We start from the raw sequence: 26,587 nt of genomic DNA, 5'->3' as shown, positions 1-26,587 counted from the left end.
GAAAAGATTAGATAATACAATATCAATATTACATTTTTATCGTGCAAGCAAAGCGGGAAAATCAATTATCATTATTTTGCGCTTGTATTGCAATAACAAATTTAAAGAACTTTAGTATTTTACGAATCCTTGCATTGCATGAAGTTAAAAATTAAGTCCGCATATAATACACCAGATATATAAAAATCTATGTTAGAAAATATTCAATAATTGAAATGATTGAATTGTTGGAAAGTGTAATACATTCAAAAATATTTTGGATGACTACTTTTTTAATTTCATTGTATATATACTTGAAAACAGTAACTTTTTCATATTGGCAAAGACATGGCGTACCTCAAGATGAATTTACAGTACCGTTTGGTATTTTTGGAATTGATTCTTTTATGAAGAGAATTAGTTTGGGTGAGTTAACTTTATTTTCCATTTTGTATATTAAAATAGCTCTAACTGCTTTGACATAAATGAAATGCTTATACAGTTATGTGATTTTCTAAAACACCTGAAATTAACATATTCTCATGTTATAATAAGCAATTCTTACATTTTTCACATTCATTAAATCTTTAAATGACCTACATGTCATGCTTCAAGGTATCATTTCTGAACTATTCATTAAAAGTACTATTTTCCAATAATCGATTTCTTAAATACATTTATACATTTATTGTATCATAACTAAATTGCTTTCTTCTACAATATTGCGGTACAGAGCTACCTCAATAAAATTGTAAATACTAAATTCTTTAATCTTTATATAGTAAAATTTAGAACTTCATCGATGTGTGAAATTGTCTAACGTTACTAACAACTCGTAAAACTAACATATAGCAGAATATCTAAAATTAATTTTACGTTTTATGGACGATAATTTTTTTCAAGCCTCATCATTATTGTTATTCTATACTTAGGTAATGTAGTGAAAAATAGCTATGACAAGTTAAAAAAAAACAGTTTCCACGGATTGTACATGTTTCATAGTCCATATATTATGATTAACGATCCTGAACTAATTAGGCATGTATTAGTCAAAGATTTTGCAAATTTTTGTGATCGAGGACTTTATGATAATGCCGAAATCGATCCACTGGTTGGACACTTGTTTTTCTTAAGCGGTGACAAGTGGAGGACGTTGAGAGCTAAAATGTCACCCACTTTCACATCCGGAAAACTAAAACATATGTTTCCCCTTTTAAATGACATCGCACATGAAATGATATTAGTCACAGAAGAAAATCTAAGGAAAACAAATATTATTGAAATGAAAGATCTGATAGCAAGGTTTTGTAACTTGTGTAATAATGATATTATCAATAAGCAAATTCCTACAGTGTTTATATTTATTTTTTATTCAATTTATAGGTATACTACTGATACAATTTTTAGTCTTGCCTTCGGATTAAATAGTCAGTCTTTAAAATATCCAGACAGCGTATTTCGTCATTACGGAAGTTTGGCGCTTGAGACTAACTTAATAAGTGGTTATTTGGGACTCTTTGCGCCTAAAATACTTTACGCTTTGAAACAACCATTTACGGATCCTAAAGTTATAAAGTTCTTTACAGAACTGTTTAAAGATATGGTAGATAAAAGAAGGTCAGAGAAAATTAAAAGAAGAGACTTTTTAGATTCCTTGATAGACCTTATGGACAATGAACAAATAGTTGATAGGGAAATTGAAAATTCAAGCAAAGACATAAGCGCAGGTAAATGTTTGAATTGCATATTTTAATGGTAATCCATAAAAAGTAACATTAAAGTTTTTTTTATATAATAGAATATTTTATAGATTTATAAATTTTTTGTATCATTTAAAGAAAAAATTGCAAGGCGACTAGAACTATTGGAAGCAACAGCACAAGCTTTTGTATTTTTTATTGCTGGGTTTGAAACATCTTCTTCAATAGCTACGCATTGTCTATACGAACTTGCTTTGAACCCGCAAATACAGGAAAAAGTGCATAAGGAAATTGATGAATTGAAAAATAATTTCAAGACCTTCACATATGAAACTTTATTACAGCTGGAATATCTAGATATGGTTTTCTATGGTCTGTGTTCCTTAAAGAACTATATTTTTTTCGACACTCCGTGCGGAAAGTGCGTTTTTCCCGCACGCTCGGCAAAAAACGTGTGTTGAAAATCGCACTTTCCACACGTTGTATCAAAAAATACGGTACGGCACATGTTCGGGAAAGAGTTTCTCGTCTCGTGTACCTTTCCACCCTCGCTTCGCTCGGGCGTAAACGCCACACGAGACAAGAATCTACTTTCCCGCACTTGTGTCGTAATGTACTATTGTGTTAATTTAAGAATTTCGAATAATAATTATATAATCATTTCTGCTCTAAATTTAGAAACAATGAGAAAACATCCATCTGTGCCATTTTTAAATCGTGTCTGTATCAATGATTATCAGATACCGAATTCTAACTATACGATCCCGAGCGGCATGGGTTTGATTATTTCAGTTTCTGGATTGCACATGAATCCAGATATTTTTCCTGAGCCCGAAAATTTCGATCCTACAAGATTTAGCAAAGAAAACATGGCAATTAGACATCCTTATTCTTATATACCATTCGGTGAAGGTCCAAGAATCTGCATTGGTAAATGAAATAACCTTTATAACAATATAATAGTTTAATGCTTTCGTATTAGAAATTAAATAACTTTTTCTTTGTAGGTAAACGCTTAGGAATACTTCAAAGTAAAATGGCTCTATTTCATCTGTTGTCAAATTATAAATTTTCTGTATGTGAAGAAACCCCCATACCAAGTTATTATTCACCTATATCTATTGTTCAGTCTCCTCGTGATGGTATGACTTTAAAAATTGAAAAACGAAACTAAATTGATGTAGAACATGGATAAAAACAAAAGACGATCGTGTAGACAATAATATCTATGATTTGTTTAAAATGACATTCATTTACATAATAATAAAATTTCACATATTTTTTTGCAGAAGAAAATCATCGATTTTCTTCTATTTTCATGTAATAATTTATAAGCACTTTACATATCAACATAATACAGTATAAGGAGGGTTTGGAATCATGCCAAAATGCATAGATCCCGATAAAATAAAAAACTATGACAGATTAGAATAGTCGGAAGGTCTCTGAATTTTTTCAATATTTATAACCGTCGTAATTGTAAAGAAAATCAGTCAGGAAGTTCACCTCTTCTACACGGAGTCTTATGGAAGAGACGGCATCAAAAGTGACGTACTTGGAGTGCAAACTTAGAAAAAGAATGCATAGAACTTTATAAAAAACCTACACACGTGTAAAGGATTTATTGCGGAATCCAAATCCAAAATTTAGGCTAAGATCACTATTGCTAATCGTAACTAATCAATTGAAACGTAGAACATGGAATATCACGTGTGAGGTAAATTGGCGCTCGCGACGAGAGGGGAATTACCCCCCACCACTCACGCAGCTGACTGTCACGAAGCTTCTTTAACGAGCAGTTTTTAAAATATGAATTCAGCAAGTCATACTGATGATACATGCAGCGATTGTAACAATGTCCCAATAGGTATTTCAATAAATTCATTCGGAATACTTTTATATAATCAATAAACATAAATTTTTAGATGTTTCACAAAGATACATATTTTATTTATTTTTTTAAAGAATCCTTGTTCAAAAAATTAAAGTATCTTCCTTTACATATGTATTTCTAAATTTTAAAGTATTGTTTGTACTGTCATATCTATACATACTTTTATACACGCAAAATAGTTTTTAAATGAAAAGTGTTTTAGTAGCAAACTAATCCTTATATAGGATTGAAATTGCTTAAATAAAAAAAAAGGTGTTTTAGAATATGATTGCCAAAATTGTATATTTCGAAATAAGTTTTTATTAGATGTAAATATAGTAGAGTTAATTGAAAGCATGAGGATATCTCTTGCAAAATAGAAAAATTTTAAATATGACCGTGATAGGTGAGGCAAAAACTTCTACGATGTTTTCAAAGTAAAACAATTCATTAAAATTCCTGTAATTTATGATACTAGAATGATGTGTTTGTTCTAATGATAATTATTGGTTAAAAATAAAGTGAAGTTTTCATTGAATATAATAAGTCTTCAAGAATAAGAGATTAGATACAATAATATCAATCTTGTATTTTTATCGAACGAGCAATGCGGAATAAATATTCACTCATCATTATTTTGCGCTTACATTTCAATAACAAAGTTAAAAAGCCTTAGTGTTTTACGAATTCTCATATTACATGGAAATTTTATACTCTGAAGACGCAAAGCTCGATTTGCTTTACGTTTGAGCGCTATATACCTCACTAATAACAGTCTAGTACGTTAGTTCATAAATTACATGTCTTTTTCGAACGATGACATAACTATTTGAATCTAGTATTAATACACGACTAGACTGAATGTTAGTTTCCTTGAATGCGAGTGTTGGTATACCATCAAGTTAGAATATACCGCACGCATTTTTCAACTATGTCAAAATTGCAATAAACTTAACTTAGAAATTGAGATTACCTTTCAAATTGTTAACATGCTTCAATTACTAGAGCCGTTACTTTTTTCGAAATATTTCTGGATTAGTGCAATTCTAGTTACGCTTTATGGATATGTAAAGTTTGTTATCTTCACATATTGGAAAAGACATGGAATACCACACGATCCACCACAGTTACCGTTCGGCAATGCTTTACCCGTAGTTCTGGGAAAAAAGTCTTTAGGTAAGAATTTTACTTTCAATTATTGCTAATTTATTAATTATATTTTCATTGTAACAGTTGTCCGCTTTCAACACATGATTTTTTTAAATAATTATAACTTTATATCATATCTTAAAAGAGTACTTAAATGACTGATAGATGAATCGTAAGTGCTGATTTTAATTTAGCCGTAATATCAAACGACGTACAATAATGCGCTAATTACGTTTTGCGTATCGCAACATATTACACATATAACATTATAAAAAAAATATTTGATAAGAGGTGCTGAACTTCGTTGCACGCTTTAAGAGTAAATGTTTGCATTAACACAGGAAATTTCGTGAAAGAGAGTTATGACAAATTCAAGAAATTTCGTTACCACGGTATTTACATCTTCCACCAGCCTTTATTACTCATCAACGATCCTGAACTCATTCGTCATGTTTTGATAAAGGACTTCAACAAATTTCGCGATCGAGGCATGTACTATAACGAGAAAGTGGATCCGCTATCGGGTCATCTATTTTTACTACCAGGTGAAAAATGGAGAAAACTAAGAGCAAAGTTGACTGTTACATTTACATCTGGCAAATTGAAACAAATGTTTCCTCTGATCAAAGAAATTGGCGATGAGTTGATCAAAGTATGCGACCAAACAATAACTAAAGAAAACATCATTGAATTCAAAGATTTGATTGGAAGGTAATTTATGTATAAATTTACATTGCAGAATGAATTTTTGAATTTAAAAAGAGCAATTGTTTTTCATTATAAGTAAAACTTACATTTGATTCTTCGTTTTCATTAAATCATTTATAAACATTAAAGTCTGTTTAAAAATATAGATACACAACAGATAGTATTTCCTCGATAGCATTCGGATTTAATTGTAAAAGTTTAGAGGATCCGGATAACGAGTTTAAACGTTATGGAGCAATGGTATTCGATCAAAATCCGATCAGGAATGCTCTTGGTGCGTTCGCACCAATCGTCTTAGATATTCTTCAAATCCCTTTAATCAGGAAGCAAGTTATACACTTTTTTACGACGACTTTTCAAGACATGGTTAAATATAGACGACAAAATAATATCGTGAGGAAGGATTTTTTTGATTTATTAATGCAATTAATGGACAAGGGTAAGTTAGATGAGGATGAAAAATTGAATGAAACTACTGGTAAATCATCAGATGGCGACAAGATTACTATGGTGCAAGCACAAGCGCAAGCATTTGTTTTCTTTGTTGCTGGATTTGAAACAACTTCTTCTACGATTACCTATCTGTTGTATGAATTAGCTTTGAACCCAGATATTCAAGACAAAGTGCATTTAGAAATCGATGAATTTTTTGCTAAAGGAGAGCTGACCTACGATCGAGTTATGAATGAGCTCGATTACTTGCATATGACATTCAATGGTAAACTATATTAACTTACGTAAGTAAAAGAGTTGTAAATTAACGTAAAAAATATCAAAATTGTTTTAGAAACATTAAGAAAGCATCCATCAGTACCCTTTTTGAATCGCAGTTGCCTCGAAGATTGGAAAATTCCGGACTCTAACTTTACAATAAGAAAAGGTACTGGAGTTATGATTTCTGTCACTGGACTGCAAAGCGATCCGGATATATTTCCAAATCCAGAAAAGTTCGATCCAACTCGATTTTCGAAGGAAAACGTCGCGACTAGATCTCCTTACGTGTACCTGCCTTTTGGAGATGGGCCTAGGATTTGCATTGGTAATTTGTTCCTTCATAATAATCGTATTTAACAAAGAAGATTGTTGTCGTTAACCTCTATGTTCACATTTTAGGAGCTCGTTTCGGAATTCTTCAGTCTAAAATAGCACTCATAGCTTTACTTTCAAATTATAAGTTTTTTACATGTGAAAAAACTCCGATTCCTATACAATATTCAAAACGATCATTTACTCAATCTCCTCATGGCGGTGTTTACTTGCGAATGGAACGGAGAGCGAAGTAGATTACCAATACACGTGGGAGTAACAAACAACATGTAAAATATATCTTTCATTTTCTATAAGAATGTAATAGAATTCCGAGTTGTTTGTAATAATGATCAAAGCGCTTTGTACCTGGGAGCAAAATAGCAATATCTTAAATGATCTTCTGTGATCATTCAAGTTTAATTATTAAATAAAACAATTAAATAATCAGATTGTTTTCAATTTTCGTTCTTCATAAATCACAATTCACGATTTGTCGTAGTTATTACTCAAATTAAAAAATAGTTTGTGATTCGGAGGTTCAACAACCCAATGATATCACGTTATTTTAAATCGAATAATTTTTTGAACAATATATACGTATCTCTGATTACCATCGTAGAATCATAATTTGTCAGCTAATAATCGCAATTCAACGATACCGCTACATTATTTTGGTATTCAGAAAAGGGAAATATAGTAAATATAGTAAAGTCAAAGGCTATTTTACTTTTATATGTTTGTTATGAAAATATATAAACAAATCTTTTTGTAATATTGATCAACTTATAGCTATAATTATTATGGTTTAAACGTTCAAATTAAAAATAATCAAATAGATGTTAATTTTTTCAACCGATTACATTCAAAGTTCGTATGAAGCAGGTAAAAATAAATACTCGTAATAACCACTACGATGGCATTATTTATCCTTGTTGGCTATCTTGAGAAATAAAATTCACCCTAACTCCTACACCACTCATCACTTGGAAATTTTTCAATAAATTTTGAATCAAATACTAAATTATCATAAATATATTTTTATTTCTCTATCCGGTACTTTTCCTGCAATATCGCAAAATTCAGAAATGTATGTTTTTGAATGTATTTGTATCTTTTCGCATGTTAATTTTTAAAACGTCAGTCGGTTCACAGCTTCCTTTTCTGGCTACCAGAGCGGCGTAGCGGTATCATTGAATCGTAACTAGAGTTGCTGCATTGCACAGTGCAACCTGCAAATGTATACTGTATAGTAATACTTATAAAATTATTTTCTAGTTCGAGGTTAAATTAATACGAAAAGTTGTTTACAAAAAGTACTGTAAATTTTATTAATAATATATTTATATAAGCTTAAATTTTAAAAAACGAAATTTCCGCTAAAACTCCAAACTAATTGTCAACAAGTACATACTCTCAGATGCAATTGATAAACAAGTTTATATAGAACAGTCGTGAATAAAATGTTAGAGTTGATGGAGGTTTTTAACTCTAAAGCGTTTTGCATAACTTTAATTCTTTTTCTTACCTATTTGTATTTTAAGTTAGTTGTTTATTCATACTGGCAAAAACGTAGGATACCTTGTGATGATTTTTCAATACTCACTGGTATTTTTGGCAGAGATTTTTTAATGCAAAAAATTACTGTGGGTAAGTAATAATCATTACATACATTGAAAATATGATTATCAATCAATATGATAATAAGAAGAAACTGAGCTTTCTTAATTAATTTGACATTGGTATCAATAAAAGCATTTTTACGTGTAAACCAATGAACTGCTGGATAAAAAAGCGCGCTATTCAAATCAAAAACTTTAATCGCAGGTTTTTATATTACAATTATTGCAGTATATTTTTTGTAAAACCAAGTATTAACGATAGTGAAACATTGTTTTTTTGTTTACTTAGAAATGCATTTATTATTTCTTAAGAAGGAATAATTATCATATATTTACAGGTGACGTATTTAAAAGAAGTTACGAAAAATTAAAAAAATTTCCTTTCCATGGAGTCTATGTGTTCCACAACCCTGTTTTGATGATTAATGATCCTGAACTTATAAAAAATATATTAGTAAAAGATTTTGCGAGTTTTTGCGATCGTGGACTCTATTGCAATCCTCAAGTCGATCCTCTAAGCGGACATCTTTTTCTCTTGTATGGTGACAGATGGAGAACCCTTAGAGCGAAATTGTCTCCCACATTTTCAGCAGGAAAACTTAAACAAATGTTTTATATATTGAATGACATTACCAGTGATATGATCAGGGTAGTCAACGATGATTTGATAAATACTGATATTCTTGAAATGAAAGATCTAGTTTCAAGGTAGTTATTAATCATCAAGATATATTAAATATAAACAATATAATACAAGATTGTATATTATATATGACTACAATGCGTCGTGTAATGTATTGACAAAATCTATAGCAAACTTTAATTCACAGATATACGACTGATGCAATTTTCAGTCTTGCTTTTGGAGTCGACAGTAAATGCTTAAAATATCCTAATAATCAATTCCGTCATTATGGCAATTTATCAATTGAAAATAGTATAGTACGTGGTGCCATAGGTTTTTTTGCACCCAAAGTATTGTACGCTTTTAGACAACCTTTTACAAATCCCGAAGTGTCAAAATATTTCATAAAATTATTTCAAGATATGGTTGATAAAAGAAGAAGAGAAAACATTAAACGGAAAGACTTTTTAAATTCTCTGATAGATCTTATGGATAATGAACAATTAGTCGATAAAGAAATGACACATTCTAGTGGTATAAGTGCTGGTAAGTATTTTTGAGTATTGCTGATCTATAAAGATTTCAATAAAATACTCTTATATGACATTTAAAAATATTAGAAAGTATTGCAAGAAGATTAGAAATGGTGGAAGCAGCAGCTCAAGCATTTGTTTTTTTCATCGGTGGCTTCGAGACATCTTCTTCAGTAGCTACGCATTGCCTTTACGAACTTGCTTTGAATCCTGAAATACAAGAAAAACTATACAATGAAATCAAGGAGCAATCAAACAGCTCATGTAACTTGAATTACGAAAATTTAATGCAATTAAAATATCTTGATATGGTATTTCTTGGTAAATGTTAAAAATTACCAGGTCACCTTGAACTTTGTTTTTTTTTTAATCATAATTTAATGAATTTTCATTTTAGAAACAATGAGGAAACATCCGTCTGTTCCGATTTTGAATCGTATTTGTATAAACGATTATCAAATTCCCAATTCTGATTTCACTATAGAAAAGGACACAGGTATTATAATCTCAGTTACAGGCCTTCACAGTGATCCAAACATTTATCATGATCCAGAAAAATTCGATCCTTTGCGATTCAAAAAAGAGAATTTGGAGCCGAAAAATTTTTACGCTTATTTAGCATTCGGTGAAGGACCAAGAATTTGCATAGGTAATGATAATCATACAGTATAGCCGATTGCAAAATATAAAGTCGAGTATAATTGATGAGGATAGGGTGAGCAAGAATAAGTTGAAACACTTTATTTGTATTTGTTTTTATTTACACAGCGGGAAATCGCGCTAATTGCCTTACCAACTGCAGACGGATTGATTAACTATCGACAAGTAGGTGTCAAAACAGCTCGCACTAGCGGCGCACTGCTGCGGGGTGACCCCCATTGGGACTTGTTTTCCGCTCGCAGTTAGCCCCACCCTTCTATTTTTCCACTTTCTCTCTCTCTCTCTCTCTCTCTCTCTCTCTCTCTCTCTCTCGCTCTCTCGTTTCATTTAGCCTGCCGGCCAAGAGCAGCATCTTTGCTGACTCTATCCGTACTTAGGTGATCCACAATACCCAGAAGTGTACAAACTTCTGGTGGTGTCTAACAGTCTCCTGGAGTCTAACTCTTTAGGAGCTAGGAGCTTCACAGCTATACAATAACGCCTGTGCGCTCGTGCACGTTTGAAGCGTCGAGTTTAAACCGATGGAGGTCTATTTTCCTTTTAATTTCTTATGAGCATCGTCCTTTTCAAGTGCATCTGTAGGACGTATGCTACTTCTAGTTTTCCTTCGTCGCGACGCGTCGCTTGTATATGGGGTTCTTTCCGACGCCAACCGAACGGACGTATTCTTAACGCGCAACGTTCGCAACCTGCTTTCCCGTCGTTTATAGTGTGCTCAACTCGTCGTCGTTGCCCGCTCCACGTCGCGTGTCCCTCGCATTTACAAAGATCTTACTTATAATTAAATTTTATGGCATTACTTTCTACGTTCCCAACAATTATTTTGCTTTCATATATTTATTTCAGGCAAGCGGCTTGGGATACTTCAGAGTAAAATGGCCATATATCATTTACTATTACATTATAAATTTTCCAAATGTGACAGAACATCTATTCCAATTGAATATAATCGAAGGTCATTATTGCAAACCCCCCGGGGTGGAATTTATTTGAAAGTTGAAAAAAGAAAAGTTATTTAAATAAAAATAAAAATGACTATCAAATTTAATATTTTTGTGATCTATAATGTGATAGAGTTGTTCAATAAAAATTTACGTGTTAACAAATTATTCAAATAATTTTGGACCAAGCAAAATTCTTTTCTAAATAACAAGATTTACTCAAAATTGAAATTTTCATGTTACAAGAGATCATTTTTTCCTGTGTGGATTGATTTTTTTAAATTCGCGTAATCCAGAGTTTCAATAAAAATATGTCACAAATTTTTTATTCTCAACACTTTTTATCCTTTATCGAGAAAAGTTCTTTTTGCACACTGAAGAAAGTCGCCTTATAGCAAAAGAATTTTATCTTCACATATTATATAAGAAGATTGTTTTTTAGACTAACTAAAAGATTTACTTTCTACAAGAAACCCTTTCTGTCCTGGTATATTAAAAAAAGTCGTCTTGTATCAATACATCCTTTTGATGCAATAGAAGTTCTTGTAACATGAAAATTGGTAAAAGTCACCTTCCACCTGTTATGTGGCGATGTTTCTTTCAGTGAAGCATTAGAATAATTCGTTGCATCAGGATTAAACTATTGAGGACAGTGTGGAGAATGAACGGGAGTATCGATTGGAAGATAAAATTTCTTTGAAGCCTACAGGTCTGCATACAAAAGGTCGCTAAAGGTCAATAACACCTGCGTGTATAACGTGGAGCGATCAACACTTGGACGACTGGGAGGTCATTATCCTTTATTAGCACCGATAGGTGTATCTTGACTATCATTTATCAGTCACAGTATCAGAAGGTATCGATAGCGATGAGCATATAATTATCGTCATAAAATATTTTTAAAAATATCTTTCTTATATTTGTAAGTCTAATATAATAGTTTTGCCTTGTTTGATGCCTCTTTTTTAGCATCTAGATTACTTTCATGATTTTTCAACAAGAGCATTTCATCTTTAACTTAACGAATTTCTTCCATTAACCGCATCAGAACCCAAGATTTTTCGTTATGATCAATCAATTAAAACACATTAGTATCAATTGACTGGAAAAGGGAATAGATTTATTACTGGAAAGGACTTTCGATAGAATGCTCGAATCACCACCTGCTACATTGAAATTTAAGAAACGAAAAGGCAAGAATTTCAGGCCTACAGCTCTGGATGACCGTCAAAGTGACCAGCAGTCATGCAATAGAGGTCATTATCCCTGCGAGGGGTAATCGATATTTTAACTTGGGGATCCGTGGTGCCGCTTGATACCGGGCGCCCGATAGTCGCCATGGCAACCGAGTGTGGTGCGACGCGGGCGCCCATAGCTAAAGCTCTCCACATGCGTCGCGTGCGCAACCGATCCCAGTCGGCCGCGAGCCGCCGCCGACCGCGCAAATATTGACGCCTGTGCCTTATCGTCGACGCATCGGCAAGTGCAAGCCTCGACCTTTGCAGGTGACTGTCCTGCCAGGTAGCTCACGTCCGTTCTTTACAGTGGATAATGCTTTGGTTTCTTTCTCTCTCTTCCTTCTTTTAGTTTTTCTTTCTATTTTTGTTTTTTCGCTTACTCAGGGTTGATCACTTATCTTGGCTGCATTATGGATGGCTAATTTAATATTACGCAACGGGACTGCTTATAGCCTAGTTGAAGGGACTATAGGCCGAGAGCAGCTACGTAATTCTAGTAAATGACACAATATTTCGATTTAGTTTAACAATTTGTGCTGCAAACTGATTTTACGTTGTTTGATTATCATCGTGTCCGTAAGTACCAACTGGTTCTCTCTTTCTTCCTTTTTCTTTGTTTCAGTAGAATCGTATGCTTTATTTTTTGACGCTCAGTAAAAGGCCAACTAAAACAATGCGTCCAACTAGAATTCGAAAGACATAAAAACGCGTAAATCCTCGTTCACGCTGAATCTGTGTTTAATTTTCAACGACTTGAAAAACCTTTGTCATTGTGATAGCTTCGTATAGCGCATTTCGAATAACTTTACTTACGCACTATCCTCGCAAAAGCGTGTTCACGTGTGTACACGACTGACGACAACTACGAAATATTAATTTTGCAGCAGATCGCTTGAAATTGCTCGACTTTGTCAATCCTACCGAACCACTCAAATTAATTCAATGAAAACATCCAAACATTGATGAAACTTCTTTCAGAATTGCTCATTCAGCATAAAGTTGCCATAATAATGCGAGGGGGAAACCCAACGAAAATCTCAGTCGCAGCGAGCTACGGAATCGTTGCTTCGAAGGGGGTGGGGGCGGGGTGGGCACGATATTAGATGGCCGTGTTGTCGCGTACGAGTTGCCGGCGCGAAAGTGCCGCGCAGCCTCCATGGCGGCAACGACAGCAAGGACCTCGCTTGTCGAGCAGAAACGTATGCAGTGGGCCAAGGAGAAAGGTAAAGCCGACTTTATGTGTGGTGGATACGGTAAAGCTACTTTGATTTATCGCTCAGTCGTTTCGCGCTATTTCTATGCTCGAAAAGCAAGAAAATCTCAATGTTTCACTTTGAAAAAAAAAAAACAAAAAAAAACATACGCACGCACTGCTTATTAATCCAAGCGGGGATGCCGAGTTTTCGGCATACGACATCACGCAAGGTACATTTTCTGAGGAATCAATTATCTGCGGCCGGCTTGCGGCAAGCAGCACAATTAAAATCGCTAACGTTGGCGAACTTATTTCTGTTTGTCTCGACAGAAGAGATGGCAAGGCTCGTGGGCAACCTCGTCCCTCTCAAAACCAGTAGCACCATCCGCACGGCAATCGGGTGAGTCCTAAAGTACGCCTCTTCTCACGAACGATCGGGCACCCCGCGAATGTCTCGATATTCATCGTCAGCGCGTACTCGAACGACAGGAGGAGCTCCCTGGCCGAGATGAACGGCAACAAGCATTGCCACCCACGTTACGCGAGTACGTTGAGTTTGCGAAGCCTGGCGTCGGACATCAGTGGGGCTTGCACCACCAGTCTGCGTAATCTCGATTACACGAGTGCCAGCTTGATTAGCCTGCAGGATCAGATGGAATTGGAGCATATGTCTCGGCGTCGAAGCCCCAGTTTACCGCCGATTTATGGCAAGGATGATTATCGATACCAGGTACGCGGAATCACGTTAATTTTCTTTCGGAAAATCTAGTAGATGCAAGAGTGCGTTCGAGAAACAAACTCCAATCGGATTTCGAAGGCACTAGGACTTTGGATCTTTAATCAGAATAAGTTTCATTATCTTACAAACCAGTTAAGAAACAACCAATTCGATCTTAATTTTCAGTATGAAATCGATTAGTTTTAGAGCTACTTACAGTCTATACAATGTAAAATCAGAATATTGAATTGAAGAGTAAAAGTTAATTGCAAGTCGGGTATAAAAACACAGGTGTAGATTTAGACACTTGAACCTCGACATGATTATCATCTAAGCAAGGACAACGTTACATTCGCGAGTTTATATCACTCGTCGAAGAGTCGGTTATTGCACTGTGTTCGCCCTTGTATTAACAATTAGTCGAATATGTAAGGAATTGCAATAGAGTCAGTGACAAGATCAGTCTTTGAAATTCTCGCAAGTAAATAACAAACATCCTTTATCTCTAAATCTATTTCTTTTTATGATTTATTGTTATGGTTTCGAGTCTTCATTGATATAATCATGAGACATGGTTATTATAACATTTTATTAAAATTCAAATACAAGGATAAACCAAACAATAATTCAAATACTGTAATCGAATAATTGTTTGGGTACACTGTATTGGATACACTTGCGGTCTACAATGCAATCCCTTCGATCGAGATTTTGGATTATCTAATGCTTCTATTCGAAAAATCCCAAATGTAAGGATAGAAAAATATATGATAAAGGTAGTTTATTGAGAAAATGATGGACAGAAATAAATGAGTAAAGTTGTATGTAAAATAAAAAAAAACAGAATGTCGATTTATTTTACGTAATGCAGAGACATAAAAGAAACGAAATGGTCAAAAAGTCAAAAAAATATTATACAAAATATCGATGCAAGTTTCCAACTATATTCTAATTGATGAATTAATCAATATAAATTTCAAAGACAGCTGAGAATCATTTTGCCACCCTCTCTCGAAAGCTTCAAGCGTCGGACAAACCTTCCGCACATCTAAATTACTACAATGGTAGCGAGCTTAGACCGTTAACCCGGAAAGTCTCTCTGTTGAAGTCAACGTACCTTTCGATAATTCATGCAGTCGGTAAACACGATAGCCCATATAGTAAATCAACGTTCAATCGTGGATACGCCACGGAACAAAGGCAGAGGGGAAGAAAGCCGGCTAACGATGTCGCTTCGTGCCCCCGACCGCCCCGGAGAGAGAGAGACGCGGCGGCCGAATCGCATAAGTAAACCACCGCTGAGGCAAATCGATCGGCAGCTTGCAAGTACGTTGACCCAAACCAACCTCTCGGGGAGCGTGTGTACGCGCGGTTTAGCAGCTATAGCTACGCGTCGACAAGTTTTTCGGCACGCCACGGCGAGGCGAGGCTTTTTCTTTTTTCTTCTCACCTGGCGATGGCTTGGTCGATCGACGGAGCCGCTCGCCGAGCCTACGAAAAAGACGTTTGGCTCGTCGAGAGCAAAGAGGAGTTATTCGAGTCTATTGCGGAAGCTTGAAAGTGGGGGAACTGTACGAGGACTCATCGAACTCTTTACTTGTTCTTGAAAGAAGCTTTCGAAAATTTTGTAGGTATATACTTTGACGAACAATAGACTTCAGTCAACGAATATGTTCGTTATTACGTGTATATAATGAATTGCTTTTAATTTAGAATAAATGTACGCGCGTATCTACGATTCAGTCGCGATCCCTTCAGGCGCCGATAAAGTTTTTTTTATATAATAGGTAAAACGTCGAGTTATGAGTGTTTAATCTCGGTTCGAAATCGACATTTCCAGCTGAGGCAATGGAGTCGATGGGATTTCAACAAGGCACGGACACAAGCCACTCGCGAACCAAGGCATTAAGTTTCCCCAATCTAACGAAAGTCGGTCGTATTCGCTACACTCCAAAATTAAAAAGCCACCTGACAGCGTGCGCCGAACTGTGTCGTCGGCGCACGAAGAGCGCGGCTGCACACGATCGCGTATGCGGCCCCTCGTAGAGAGCCAGCGCAAAGTGGAACGCCATTGATCTGTCCGATAGCAATGTTATACCTTTTCTTACGTGCGCACGCGGCCAAGTTTCTCTTTCTCTGCCTCTTGCGCTTCGTTCCATAAAGTGGGTCTGAAAATTCACCCAAAGATTGACGTCTTTATCGCCGGCCATAAAGAATTATCTTCGTATTCGGCTCGGACGAGCGATGTTGCGACGCAGCAATGCGCAAGCCCTCTTATTTGGTCGATACAGAACGTGAGTTGTAAGCAAGTGTCACCGATTAGCTCTTCGCGCGACCGCGATGACACGACGCAATATCTCGAACAGCTCATCGCCAGTGCATTCACTTATCTGAGTGACTTCTCTGAATTGCACTCGGACTAGCCGAGCAAGCGCACTCCACTCAAAATCGCAACGAAAAAGTCGACGACTAAACGGCGCGGCTGTGGCTCGTTATGATTCATTGCAACGCGCGCGGACTAATCTCTCGAAACTTTGCGTGCCTCGCGACATTCGCATGCCCTTATCCCAAATCACTCGAAATCTCAACGGAAGGAAAAAAGTAAAAGAGAACTAGGTTAAACGTATTCTCCGTCATCTGCATCGGGAATCCAATCGTATCGCGAAGGCATAGCAGCAGCAGGAATGAATATGAATTCATTGTAGCCACTGTACGCGAAGAGCATTTCAGCCGTAACATACGCGTTTCAGGATTGCGATTCCAACGGTCAGCAGCATCAGTCGAGGTCGAACTACAGGTGTTCGCATCGGCGATCCGGCACAGTCAAGGATAAGACGCAGCAGCAGCAGCAGCAGCAGCCGCAGAGGCAACGCGCGAATGACGAGCGCGAGGGCGAAACTTCCGGCTATGCCAGTGACAACGTTGAGCCGACGTCGCAGCAGCAAGTTCTCCTGTTACCTTGTCACGGTAGGTTTCTTCCTGATGTTCATCTCGCTTACGTATGTATATCGCACCGAGATGGAGTTGGTTATTTCGTTGCAGTGAATTGCAACAACCCAGACTCGATGATGGGCGAAAGAACCTGGCAAAATGCGTACTACATAGACGGGAATTCATTGCCCTCGTCGAGAAAGCTGGCAAGCTTGCGAGCTGGAGAGTTCAACAGACAGAGATGGGGTAGTGTTTGGGGACAGGAGACGTCGAGAGATCCGCCACCTCCTTCTTGGCTTGAACGAGGATTGTCGAGATTGGATCATACTTCTCAGGTATTCATTTAATGATGGAGATTTTCAGTTGATTTATAGGTTGACGGCGATAAAGATATATATTTTTTCAATATTATCAGTATCTTTTGTGAAAATTTGCATCTTTTATAAATGAGAATAGTAGATTGATGTTAATGCTATTGACGCTAATGCTGGCTTTTCGATCGGACGACGTCAGAAAAAGAATTGTACTTCCTTTCAACGGGATAATCGCAATTTTGTTAATTTTAAGCAATAAATCTACGTTCAACCAAATATTATCCGGTTTTTAGGTACTAGTGATTAATCACGACAGTACGAGCCCAGACAGTTCAACGACGGGTTCCCTTGGCTCCGACACAAATAAAAAGTATTTGAGAGGTCACAGTCGTCCCGTCGACGCTGAAATTATTCAGGAGCGTGAAATCAAAAGACAAAAAGCCTTGGAGATGCAATCGGCGATCAAACAGCAACTCGAGGAGCGAGAGAAAAAAAGAAGGGAGGAAAAAGAAAAGAAATTACGCGACGAACGCGCCGAGGAGGAAAGAATTCAGCGCGAGATGGGCCTTGAAAAGCAAAGGTACAGTCCGAGGAACGTGAATACGAAGAGCAGTTTGTCGAACAATTTGAAAGCAAGAAATTAACGTGCCAGGCTAGAAGAGGAGCAGCGTCGCCAGCGCGAGAAAGAGGCCGCGAAGGCACGCAAAAGCAAGGCGATGCAGGAGATACTCGAAGCAGCAGAACGCAAAGCGAAAGAGGAGAAGACGTCGCGACGCAGGCAGCATGACGACGGCACAAACGGCAACAATGGCAACGAGGAGGCCGAGTCGTCGGAAGCGAAACGCGACAACTCGCTGAGAGCTGTTATCGATAAAGATACCAAACAGGCTATCAATCAGCACGAGACCATAGATACATGGTAAACCGCTCATTTTCCTTTTCATTTTGTCTCGTTGTTTTGATGATTCTGCAATTTGATCGAAAGCTAGCTCGCCGAAACGTTTGATCCGCTCGACGACAATTGAATGGTAAACTGCTTCGTAAGCCGCCCCTCGGATTTTATAAGAGTAAAACGCTTATTCCGAAGAGTTTCTTGATGATTATACGACAATTAATTGACTCCTACGAGTACATTCTTATTCGAAGCGTGATAGACTCATTTATAAATAGTTCAATAAAATTGCTAGATCATCTTGAGACCTAGCGCCCTCGCATCGCTTATGCATTGCCGTGCAGCGAGTGTGCAAGTTTTTCTGCGTATCACGGCAGATCGTCCTTGAACTTGTCGTAACGTAGATCGACCTCGTTAACGCGTAGAAATTGATAAAAGGTACAACAGTCGACTGCGGTATTCGCGAAAATGGTCGTTATCGCGAAGCGAAACGCGCTTATTCGCCAGCATCGCCAATCGAACGAACCGTAATTGCAATCGATTCAGTGGAAGCCCGAGGGAAGCCCTGCGTCTACCGATCAGCCAGGAAGTGGCGATAGTGCTGAGCGGTCGAATCGAGAACCCAGAATTACTTGGCAAGTCACCGTTGAAGCTAGTCAACCTCGTTGTCAGCCCGTCGTCGGGAAGCGGTTTGGAAAGCGCCGATTCGAGAAGAAGCGACAGTGCAAGTGTCGCTTTGAGTGCTTTATTGAATGGTTTCAATGGAAGTCCTGTGATTCTTTCTACGGGCTCGCGCAACTCACCGAGACTACTCACCCCGAGCAAGTATAGGCTGCCAAGTGGTCGTGAATGCGCTACGCAGACTGATTGCGAGGGCGAGACTGAGTCTCAGGTAAAGAAATAGAATTAATACATTGCGATACAAGAATCTACCTTTTGAACGCACGCTTTTGGCCGAGGTTACGGAAAGTACGTACTTTCCGCTCGGAGTATCGAAAAAATTATCTTTACAATTTGTCTTTGTCTTCAGTAAGTTTAAAATGTAACGTTGCAAGTGTTATAATAAATAACAAAATTATAAGTTTATTATGAATTTAATTTTTGCAGGGCTTTGATGAGAAAGTATATGAAACCAAGATCAAGGATTTGAAAGGTCGTAAAGAGATAGTTAATAATAATAAAAGGGAGGTAGAAAAGTAAGTAAAAGAATAGTTTTATTATAAAAATATAGTTATTTTTATCACATAAAGAATTTATACACGAATAAATCTAGTCATATTTTGTATGTTACGCGAAATACAAGAATTTATATACAAGAAAAGTAATTAGAGATTTAGAATAATGTAGATCTGCTTACTGTACCGCAAGCTTTTTAAATAGTTCTGTCAAAATTTCAGGATGCATATCTACCAATTTTTTGAATTTCTCCGTTTTCATAAGTTCTCTGGAGTTTCTCGCAACGCAGTCTAACGCGGCAATATGCAACTGAGCTATTCCATATCGATCAGCAAATATAAGATTATCAATTGCACTTTCCATATTAATGCATCTGAGCATGTGGTTCAAGCAAGCATTTTTCAGAGGCTCGATATTGTACATGTCGGCGACTACTAAGAGATTTTGACACACATCATCGAAATCGTAAATTTTCCCGGTGTAAATGAACCGTAACAATTCTTTTATAACTTTAGAATCAATGTCTGAGATAGTTACTGTATCAGCGTGCTTTTCCTTCATATCGTGATGAAACATAGCCGCGAATACAGAACTTCGAGTACTTAATATCGCTTTATGCGCCGGGAATTCCTGATTGCCAGCGACAAATGTTACATCAGAGAGATTCGAATTCATAAATAATGATTCGTAGTCGCCTACTATGCTTATAGGTGATTGATAATACACGGACATATCTGTAACAGGCAAGCTTGAATCGGTCATATGACACTCGACCGTCAAATCCGGCAATTCTTGCGCTTGCAAAATCTCGATGTATGAGCTGAACATGCGAAAGTCGTCAACGGTCATAAAGCAAAGTTCCGATCCCTCACCGGCGAACGTGTGCTTTGTCACAGATTTTGATCCTATTGAAATGTCATTGCAATAAACGCGAAACAGGCCGGTACGAAGTAACACCTCGTCGTAATTGCACGATACGAGAAACAGTTTTATGCTCAAGTCGTTCACCGTAGTTGCAATCAGTTTGAAACACCATCTGTTGATGTTTCCGTCGTGGGTGAAAAAAATTGGCGACGTTACGCGCCCCTTCGTCCGTTTCGAAACGATCGATTTGACGTTGTGAACCGTCCATTTTGAGCAGGCCACCTGTTGCTCGATTTCACCAAAATCCTCCAGTGGTGGATCTATCTGGAAAACGCATACGGCAATAATTAATGCTATTCAAGTATTTCGCACGAGGCAGCAAAAGGCGCGAATTTAAGTTGATTGACGCGCGGGTGCCTCTGGCGTTGGTTGCAGATCGACGACGAGCACGGGACCGGTCGAGGAGTCGTCGACGAAATCCTCGAAGCGTGGCAACAGGCGCCAAGCACGGACCAGCATCGAATCGCGGCCCCGTTGGAATGCAAATCGGTAAAGTCGAAACGGGTCCGAGCCGATAGACGAGCCGCTCGAGGGAGGCGCGCGGCTGGTCCAAGGCAAGCGCCGACACCACGTGTCTTTTAGTGATCGGAAATGTGTTTAGTCCAGGCACTCGCTATCGGACCCAGAGCGAGAAGGATCCGCACTACCAGAGGAGGCTGCGGTTGAGGCGACAAGGCGTGGAGACTAGCGACGAAGGATCCAGGTTTGGACTACTCTTAACTGTTATTCGATGCGTTCGGTGTAATTTTAACGATTGCTAACGCCTGCCCGTGGACGCGCCGGACAAGACAATAAATTTAGATTGGACGCGACTTTTGGCAGATCGAGTCGACACCGAGGGCCCGTACCGTATGGAGGTAGTCTCCACGGTCTATATAGATTTGACATGTAATGGGAATGTGCCCGAGTTCGCAGGTGTCGGCGTCGTTTATCGTACAACTACCACTTACCTCGTTCAAATCCATTTTTCAACACCTGCTCTTCATTAACGATGACTGCTTTCTTTTGATTCGTTATATATTCGTTAGCGGGTTGAATGCTCGTACGACTTTGACACGGCAGAGTATAGAGATAGCGAAGCGGGATGAATACCGAGGTGTTTACTCGCCTATAGCTCTAGCAAGAATGTTCTTCGTCGGCTCTCAACCCTCAATTATATAGACTCAGCTATGCCCGATTTCCCATACTTCCTGGTTCAGAAGAGAGGCAAACTCGACTCAGACGTCTGTTCATGGCGAGCTATTAATTGGCGATTAGGCGCACAACGACAAATGCTCGTATGGAATTCGACCTGCTTTGAGTAAAATGATCCTAAGATTTATTATTTGGCACTTTGAGTGCTCGAAACAAGGTCTTAGCTATAACTGGCACATTCTAGATTATGACGATCAGTTTATCAGGGGTAGGTTTCGGATTTTCTTGAAACTTGGACTAAATGTTGCTCATATGGTAGTTTACTTCAGTATGGATTATTAGATCATTATAATAATTCATACTAAAGTAAACTACCATATAGGCAACACTTAGACCAAGTTTCAAGAAAATCCGAAACCTACCTTTGATAAACTGATCGTCATAATCTGGAATCTACGAGCTATGGAGAATCGAGGGAAAACGGATTGTCGCGTCACACGGAGAACAATTACAATGCAAAAACAAATTTAACAGGTTTACTTACAGTAAACCTGTTAAAACCCGCTAAAATCTGCAAAGATTTGTGAATCCTACCTTCAAAAATTTGCGCGTGGTCACTGCATAATAAAGTACACGTAGGGCTTTGTTCGGGACGAACAGATTGGCGTGTATATCTCAATCGCCTCGCAGCTAATCTTCCAAATCGCGTATCAATATTGTAATTATAGAAATACTTTCATAATTCCTCCGACGGTATGATAAACATTATTTGGCTGCGCACCAATAACTGGGATGTACAAAACGGAAAACCTAGAGAACATCAACTAATTGCAATAGACGTAATTAAGGACGTTCTTTTACTTCTCTTGCTTACCGGTTGTCAAAAAGGGCTCTATCAAACGCAAAAAAATTCGGGAATAGTTCTTTAAGCATAAGGTTTCTAATAATCTTTTCGATGAACCGATAAGTATTTTTGATTGTTTATAAAAAATTATATCTCGACATTTATGAAATAAGTAATTTGAATTGTCACAGATCTGTTATTAATTTTAGAAAAATCAATTTTTTTTAAATACCACGCTGCTTGACATGTATCAAGAAGCAATTTAGTGGAACGGCGCACATGTGGTTTTTCTCAATCAAATTCAAGAAATTGGCTCTTCATGGAGAAATACAGAAGGGACGATTTTTATTATTTGCTAACTAAAATTGACGTAAAACGCTTCTTTAAAAATCGAAGCCACTGAATAGGTAACGGTGTTTTTACGGAAGTTATTAACAAAAACGTGCTTAAACGTCGATACCTCGGCGTCTATAACTTTTATTTATCAATAAGAAGACTTCCAATTTGATGCATGCATTATTAAGACGCTGGTAAACAATGTAGTATTTACAAAAATTTATAACAGACTTTTGCCAATTCAAATTACTCAATTCATAAATTTCAAGATTATAATTTTTTATAAACAATCAAAAATACTTCTTGGTTCGTGAAAAAGACTATTAGAAACCTTACTATTAATCGCTTTGATCCATCTGTAACTTTCAAAATTGCGAGTTAATTGAGCTGATGATACGCTTTTTCAATTGAACGAAGCCGTCTTTGACGATGCTGAACGAGAAAAACGGTCCTGAGACGTTGGTCGTTTTCCAGTCATAAATTAAAGGAAGTCCAGAATAATTTCATGATTTGCAGGCTTTATAGCAACCCTGCCACGAGCAAAAGGCCCTACAACGTTATTTATTGCCAAATATGACAAAATATGTGCAGGTAGCACACATCTTTCAATGACATCTTATGACGATTTTTTTGAGGAGAGTAACTAACGCTTATATTTTTTCATGAAAATTTTCAACATTATTATACGGGGAAATATAAAACTCATTGGGTTCCGTAAAAGTTGTAAAAAATTTGGACATGAAATTTCGATGATTCCAGCGATTTCCGGCACTCTCCAGAGCCAAGTCGTCGCAATAAGCACGGCGTCGCCAAGGCAAAGCCGCGCAATTCGGCAAGACGCAAAGCCAATAAGCAACACGACAACTACGATGCTGATTTGTCAATGGATAGCCTTAACTCGCTGGTACCGGTACACACGGATAAAAATGGTCGTGTGAGCATCGAGAGGCGTGACAATGTCAAGGACGTCTGGTGTGGAAATGACATTTTGTCTCACCTCTCATCGTTGAGGAATGTCAGTGACCTCAATGTCGTAGTTACTTATTCAATGGATATTTCGCACTTGCTTTTCTTTCTTCTCTCACTCTGTCTTATCGAACGAATAATTTTATTATTAGTATACTAGATAAAGCTGCTGTGCATCGAATGTAATTCTTTCCGATTCTATTTTTGCATGTCTATGTTGAAAAATGTGTAAAAATTATTGCTCGTTGCCTTCACATTTCATACACCTATACGTATTACACTGACTTTTTTAAAGCCAAGATAAGTGATCGGGGAAAATCAATTAATTTGCTTATTTGAAAAAGTCTGTCTATTGTAACACGACGAAATAATTCAATAATCTTAATAAGAATAGACTAAAAAATAATAAAAATTCTGCTTCGGTTGGTTTCCAGGGTCTCATAATGAAGAAAAGAGAATGGGATCTTCAAGAATGTCCCATCTCGCCCATCACCGAAATTTATTGACAGCGCGCAGGCCAACGTCACTGCCACCGGAGAATCCGCTCTCCGGACTAAAGAGAACAAGGCTTTCTCCATAGACAAGTGCAAAAAACACTCGACAATTAGTGCACATCGCTTCGGATATGATAACCAAGTGCTTCGTGTAGATATATCGTCTTGCGTGAACGTTGAGAATGTATTTTGTAAAATAGTCGTTTTTCTAACAAAGCAAAAATTATGCATAACAAGAGTAGCGAGTCAAACGGACGTTCTTGCTTGCAAGTTTAACATTGATACGCGCGAACACGGGCAAATGGCGAATTTCCAGCTGGAAGATTTGCTGCGGGACGATCGAAAGGACGCCAACCTTCTTCCCGACTTGAGCAAGGCTACGTGTAACAGCGAGGCGGAGTTCAAGCCCATTTACGAATGCTCGCCCGATTTTAAAATCAAGCCCGACAAAGTAGACAGCGTTGTTCGCCTTGCGATCGTGCAACTGCCGCCACTGTGCGCATTTTCGTGACTTTGTCCGTAGGTGAGGAAGGACGACGTCAAAGTCCGGGACAGCATCAAGGAGTTCTCCTGGCGGACGACGAGGAAAGAGCTGCGAGCGATATCGAGAGAGTGGAGCTACGGCGATCCGGTACCACCCGACATGAGAGTCTTGAATCTCCAGGAGCTGCAGCAGGTCCCGATAGACTGGCGAATGCTGACGCCGCTGCGGCCGAAGCTCCGACAAGACGAGGAAATGTTCTCTCGATTGGTAACGAAAAGAGCGGCTGGCGGCTGGCGGCTGGCGTCTGGCGAGCGAGATTGTAAACGCGAAATCGAACGCCGCGCGCAGGTGGAGATGGGTAAGCTGCAGCTGAAGACGCGGGCGCGCGAGCGACGCAGCTTCGTAAGCCCGATTCGCCGAGCGAAAAACCGCGCCGGGATAATCCAGAGCAGCGTGCGCATTTGCGGCGACTGCGGCGAGGAGTTCTGCGGCGGCGAGTCCTGCGGCGACGTGCTCTACGACGCCTTCATCCGCGTCACCGTCAGCCCGCATCCAGCAGCCAAGGCGAGGAGCACCGCCGACGCGGCCGCGATCATTGCCGGCATGAGCGCTGGTCCAGGTGAGAGGCCGAAACGGCGAGCGCTACATGGGCTGGCATTGACTTTACGCGCGGCGCAGGGCAATCCGGCAAGAAGAAACGGAAGCACGCCCCGGGAGTGCCGCGCGCCGCTGCCGGCAAGAGAAAAGGAAGCAAGACGCCGCGACTGCTGGTGCGCAAAGGCAAGGCTGGCAAACCTGCACGGAAAGGAAGCAAGCTGAGCGCGGACCAGGTCCAAGGCAATGCTGGGACCGGTGCTCATGGAACTCGCAAGTTTCGCCATAAATGCACCAAGTATCGGGGGAGGAAAAGAAATACTGACTAATCCAGCGAATCCTACTTGCTCGTTGTAGATTTATCTATTAGGTAAGTATTATTACTAGGAATGGCATCTTAACAATCCGCGAAAGATAAACAGGTTGCTATGTTATGAGTAATCGTTATAGTATATTAACAAGCTTAACACCTACTATAATAATTTTATATATTTGTTAAGAGCTTACAAATTTTATACGATGTAGTAAGATAAACTAACTAAAAACTCTTTCTATTTATTTAACTTTATGTCTTATATTTGTTGAGTTAGAGATATCATATCGTATATATGGATAATTCTTGGCTATTTCGATTGACTTGTGACCCTTCGATTGACTTGTGAAAAGAAGATACCTCGGTGTACGTCGCAATGGCAGCGGGACGTCTTCGTGGTCTTACGCTGAGGCGTCTTTTGATTAAGGCTACACTTTCCGATGTGTCGGGCCCTTGAATTTTATGATTGATTTCGATAGCAAAAATCCTCAGGAATACGCAGGAGCAAGAATTTTTCAAAAAAAAAAATACTTTTTGAGATATTAGCAATTGTTTAAACAAAAAGTTAATAACTTTCGAAAAAAAATTTTTATTGTTTATTGTTGTAATTATTTCGAAATTTTAAGGCATTATAAGTATTTTCAAAAAAATCCGACTTCGATATCTTTATTAGTTTTTAAAATACAGTCGTTTGAAAATTTTTTATTATTTTTCTTTAATTGTTCATAACTTTTGATATAATTAATGTATCGTCTTCAAAATTTGGGAAAAATCTCACTTTTATGTATACAACAATTGTGCCAAATTAAAAAAAAATCCGTAACCTAAGGGTTACAAGTCAATCGAAATAGCCAAGAATTACCCATATATAGTTTCTGTGCTGCGCATAGGTCTCAAGTGTTTTAATTTTGTTTTCACATTTAATGTATACTATAATTCTTCGTGTCATCAGATAAATCTTCGCTGAATATTAGTTTGCATTCGCGAGAAGTGCAAGAAAGAATAGGTATTAATAAGTACCTACTTCAGTATTTTTTTTAACATGTAGAATACGTTAGCGCGCAATGTTATAAAAAAGAAAAAATATAACATGTTGAAGCGTTTCATTCTAAAGTATTAATGCCGTATGTAATATTTGAATTCTAGTCTACTATATATAAATAATTTTTCCAATTAATCAAAAAACATATGTAATTTCTAGTTAGATGCATTATAATA

The 26,587-nt window shown here is 37.9% G+C and overlaps 5 protein-coding genes across 10 annotated transcripts; 4 read left to right on the top strand and 1 right to left on the bottom strand.

Annotated features, from left to right (window-relative positions):
* The first annotated feature begins 28 nt into the window (after positions 1-28).
* On the top strand, positions 29-3,659 carry LOC131662773 (cytochrome P450 6a8-like). The gene is made up of 6 exons (XM_058932683.1): positions 29-405; positions 912-1,281; positions 1,363-1,706; positions 1,818-2,051; positions 2,358-2,609; positions 2,687-3,659. Exons 1-6 carry the CDS (start codon positions 216-218, stop codon positions 2,851-2,853), a joined length of 1,557 nt encoding a protein of 518 aa, XP_058788666.1. The 5' UTR covers positions 29-215; the 3' UTR covers positions 2,854-3,659.
* Positions 3,660-4,116: 457 nt separating this feature from the next.
* LOC131662839 (uncharacterized) lies at positions 4,117-10,961 on the top strand. The gene is made up of 11 exons (XM_058932799.1): positions 4,117-4,728; positions 5,043-5,412; positions 5,556-6,127; positions 6,197-6,448; positions 6,523-6,691; positions 7,874-8,085; positions 8,396-8,765; positions 8,888-9,228; positions 9,303-9,536; positions 9,613-9,864; positions 10,722-10,961. The coding sequence occupies exons 1-11, from the start codon at positions 4,542-4,544 to the stop codon at positions 10,892-10,894; spliced, it is 3,132 nt and encodes a 1,043-aa protein (XP_058788782.1). The 5' UTR covers positions 4,117-4,541; the 3' UTR covers positions 10,895-10,961.
* Positions 10,962-13,078: 2,117 nt separating this feature from the next.
* Positions 13,079-24,049, top strand: LOC131675698 (DNA ligase 1). Of its 5 annotated transcripts, none has more exons than XM_058954779.1 (13): positions 13,079-13,277; positions 13,580-13,649; positions 13,739-13,979; positions 16,718-16,934; positions 17,010-17,233; positions 17,506-17,792; positions 17,865-18,131; positions 18,651-18,996; positions 19,212-19,300; positions 20,580-20,693; positions 20,806-20,907; positions 23,278-23,533; positions 23,919-24,049. In XM_058954779.1, exons 1-13 carry the CDS (start codon positions 13,211-13,213, stop codon positions 23,988-23,990), a joined length of 2,352 nt encoding a protein of 783 aa, XP_058810762.1. In that variant the 5' UTR covers positions 13,079-13,210; the 3' UTR covers positions 23,991-24,049. The 5 variants fall into 5 exon arrangements, with proteins under 5 accessions (XP_058810762.1, XP_058810763.1, XP_058810761.1 ...); XM_058954780.1 differs by having other exon boundaries at positions 13,721-13,979; XM_058954778.1 differs by having other exon boundaries at positions 13,191-13,649.
* LOC131675699 (protein roadkill-like) lies at positions 19,317-21,569 on the bottom strand. Its single transcript, XM_058954783.1, has 2 exons — positions 21,155-21,569; positions 19,317-20,468 (listed from the first exon to the last, which is right to left on the bottom strand). Exons 1-2 carry the CDS (start codon positions 21,167-21,169, stop codon positions 19,458-19,460), a joined length of 1,026 nt encoding a protein of 341 aa, XP_058810766.1. The 5' UTR covers positions 21,170-21,569; the 3' UTR covers positions 19,317-19,457.
* LOC131675700 (uncharacterized) lies at positions 24,002-26,509 on the top strand. Of its 2 annotated transcripts, XM_058954785.1 has the most exons (4): positions 24,007-24,429; positions 24,502-24,729; positions 24,811-25,081; positions 25,141-26,509. In XM_058954785.1, exons 1-4 carry the CDS (start codon positions 24,280-24,282, stop codon positions 25,383-25,385), a joined length of 894 nt encoding a protein of 297 aa, XP_058810768.1. In that variant the 5' UTR covers positions 24,007-24,279; the 3' UTR covers positions 25,386-26,509. The 2 variants fall into 2 exon arrangements, with proteins under 2 accessions (XP_058810767.1, XP_058810768.1); XM_058954784.1 differs by having other exon boundaries at positions 24,002-24,429; positions 24,502-25,081.
* The last annotated feature ends 78 nt before the right edge of the window (positions 26,510-26,587 follow it).

The sequence above is a fragment of the Phymastichus coffea genome, unplaced genomic scaffold (genome assembly GCF_024137745.1).
Source record: "Phymastichus coffea isolate CEN01 unplaced genomic scaffold, Cenicafe_Pcof_1.1 PCOF00028, whole genome shotgun sequence".
Lineage (NCBI taxonomy): Eukaryota > Metazoa > Arthropoda > Insecta > Hymenoptera > Eulophidae > Phymastichus > Phymastichus coffea.
The sequence above is the reverse complement of the archived record's forward strand: the minus strand, read 5'-3'. Positions and strand labels throughout refer to the sequence as shown.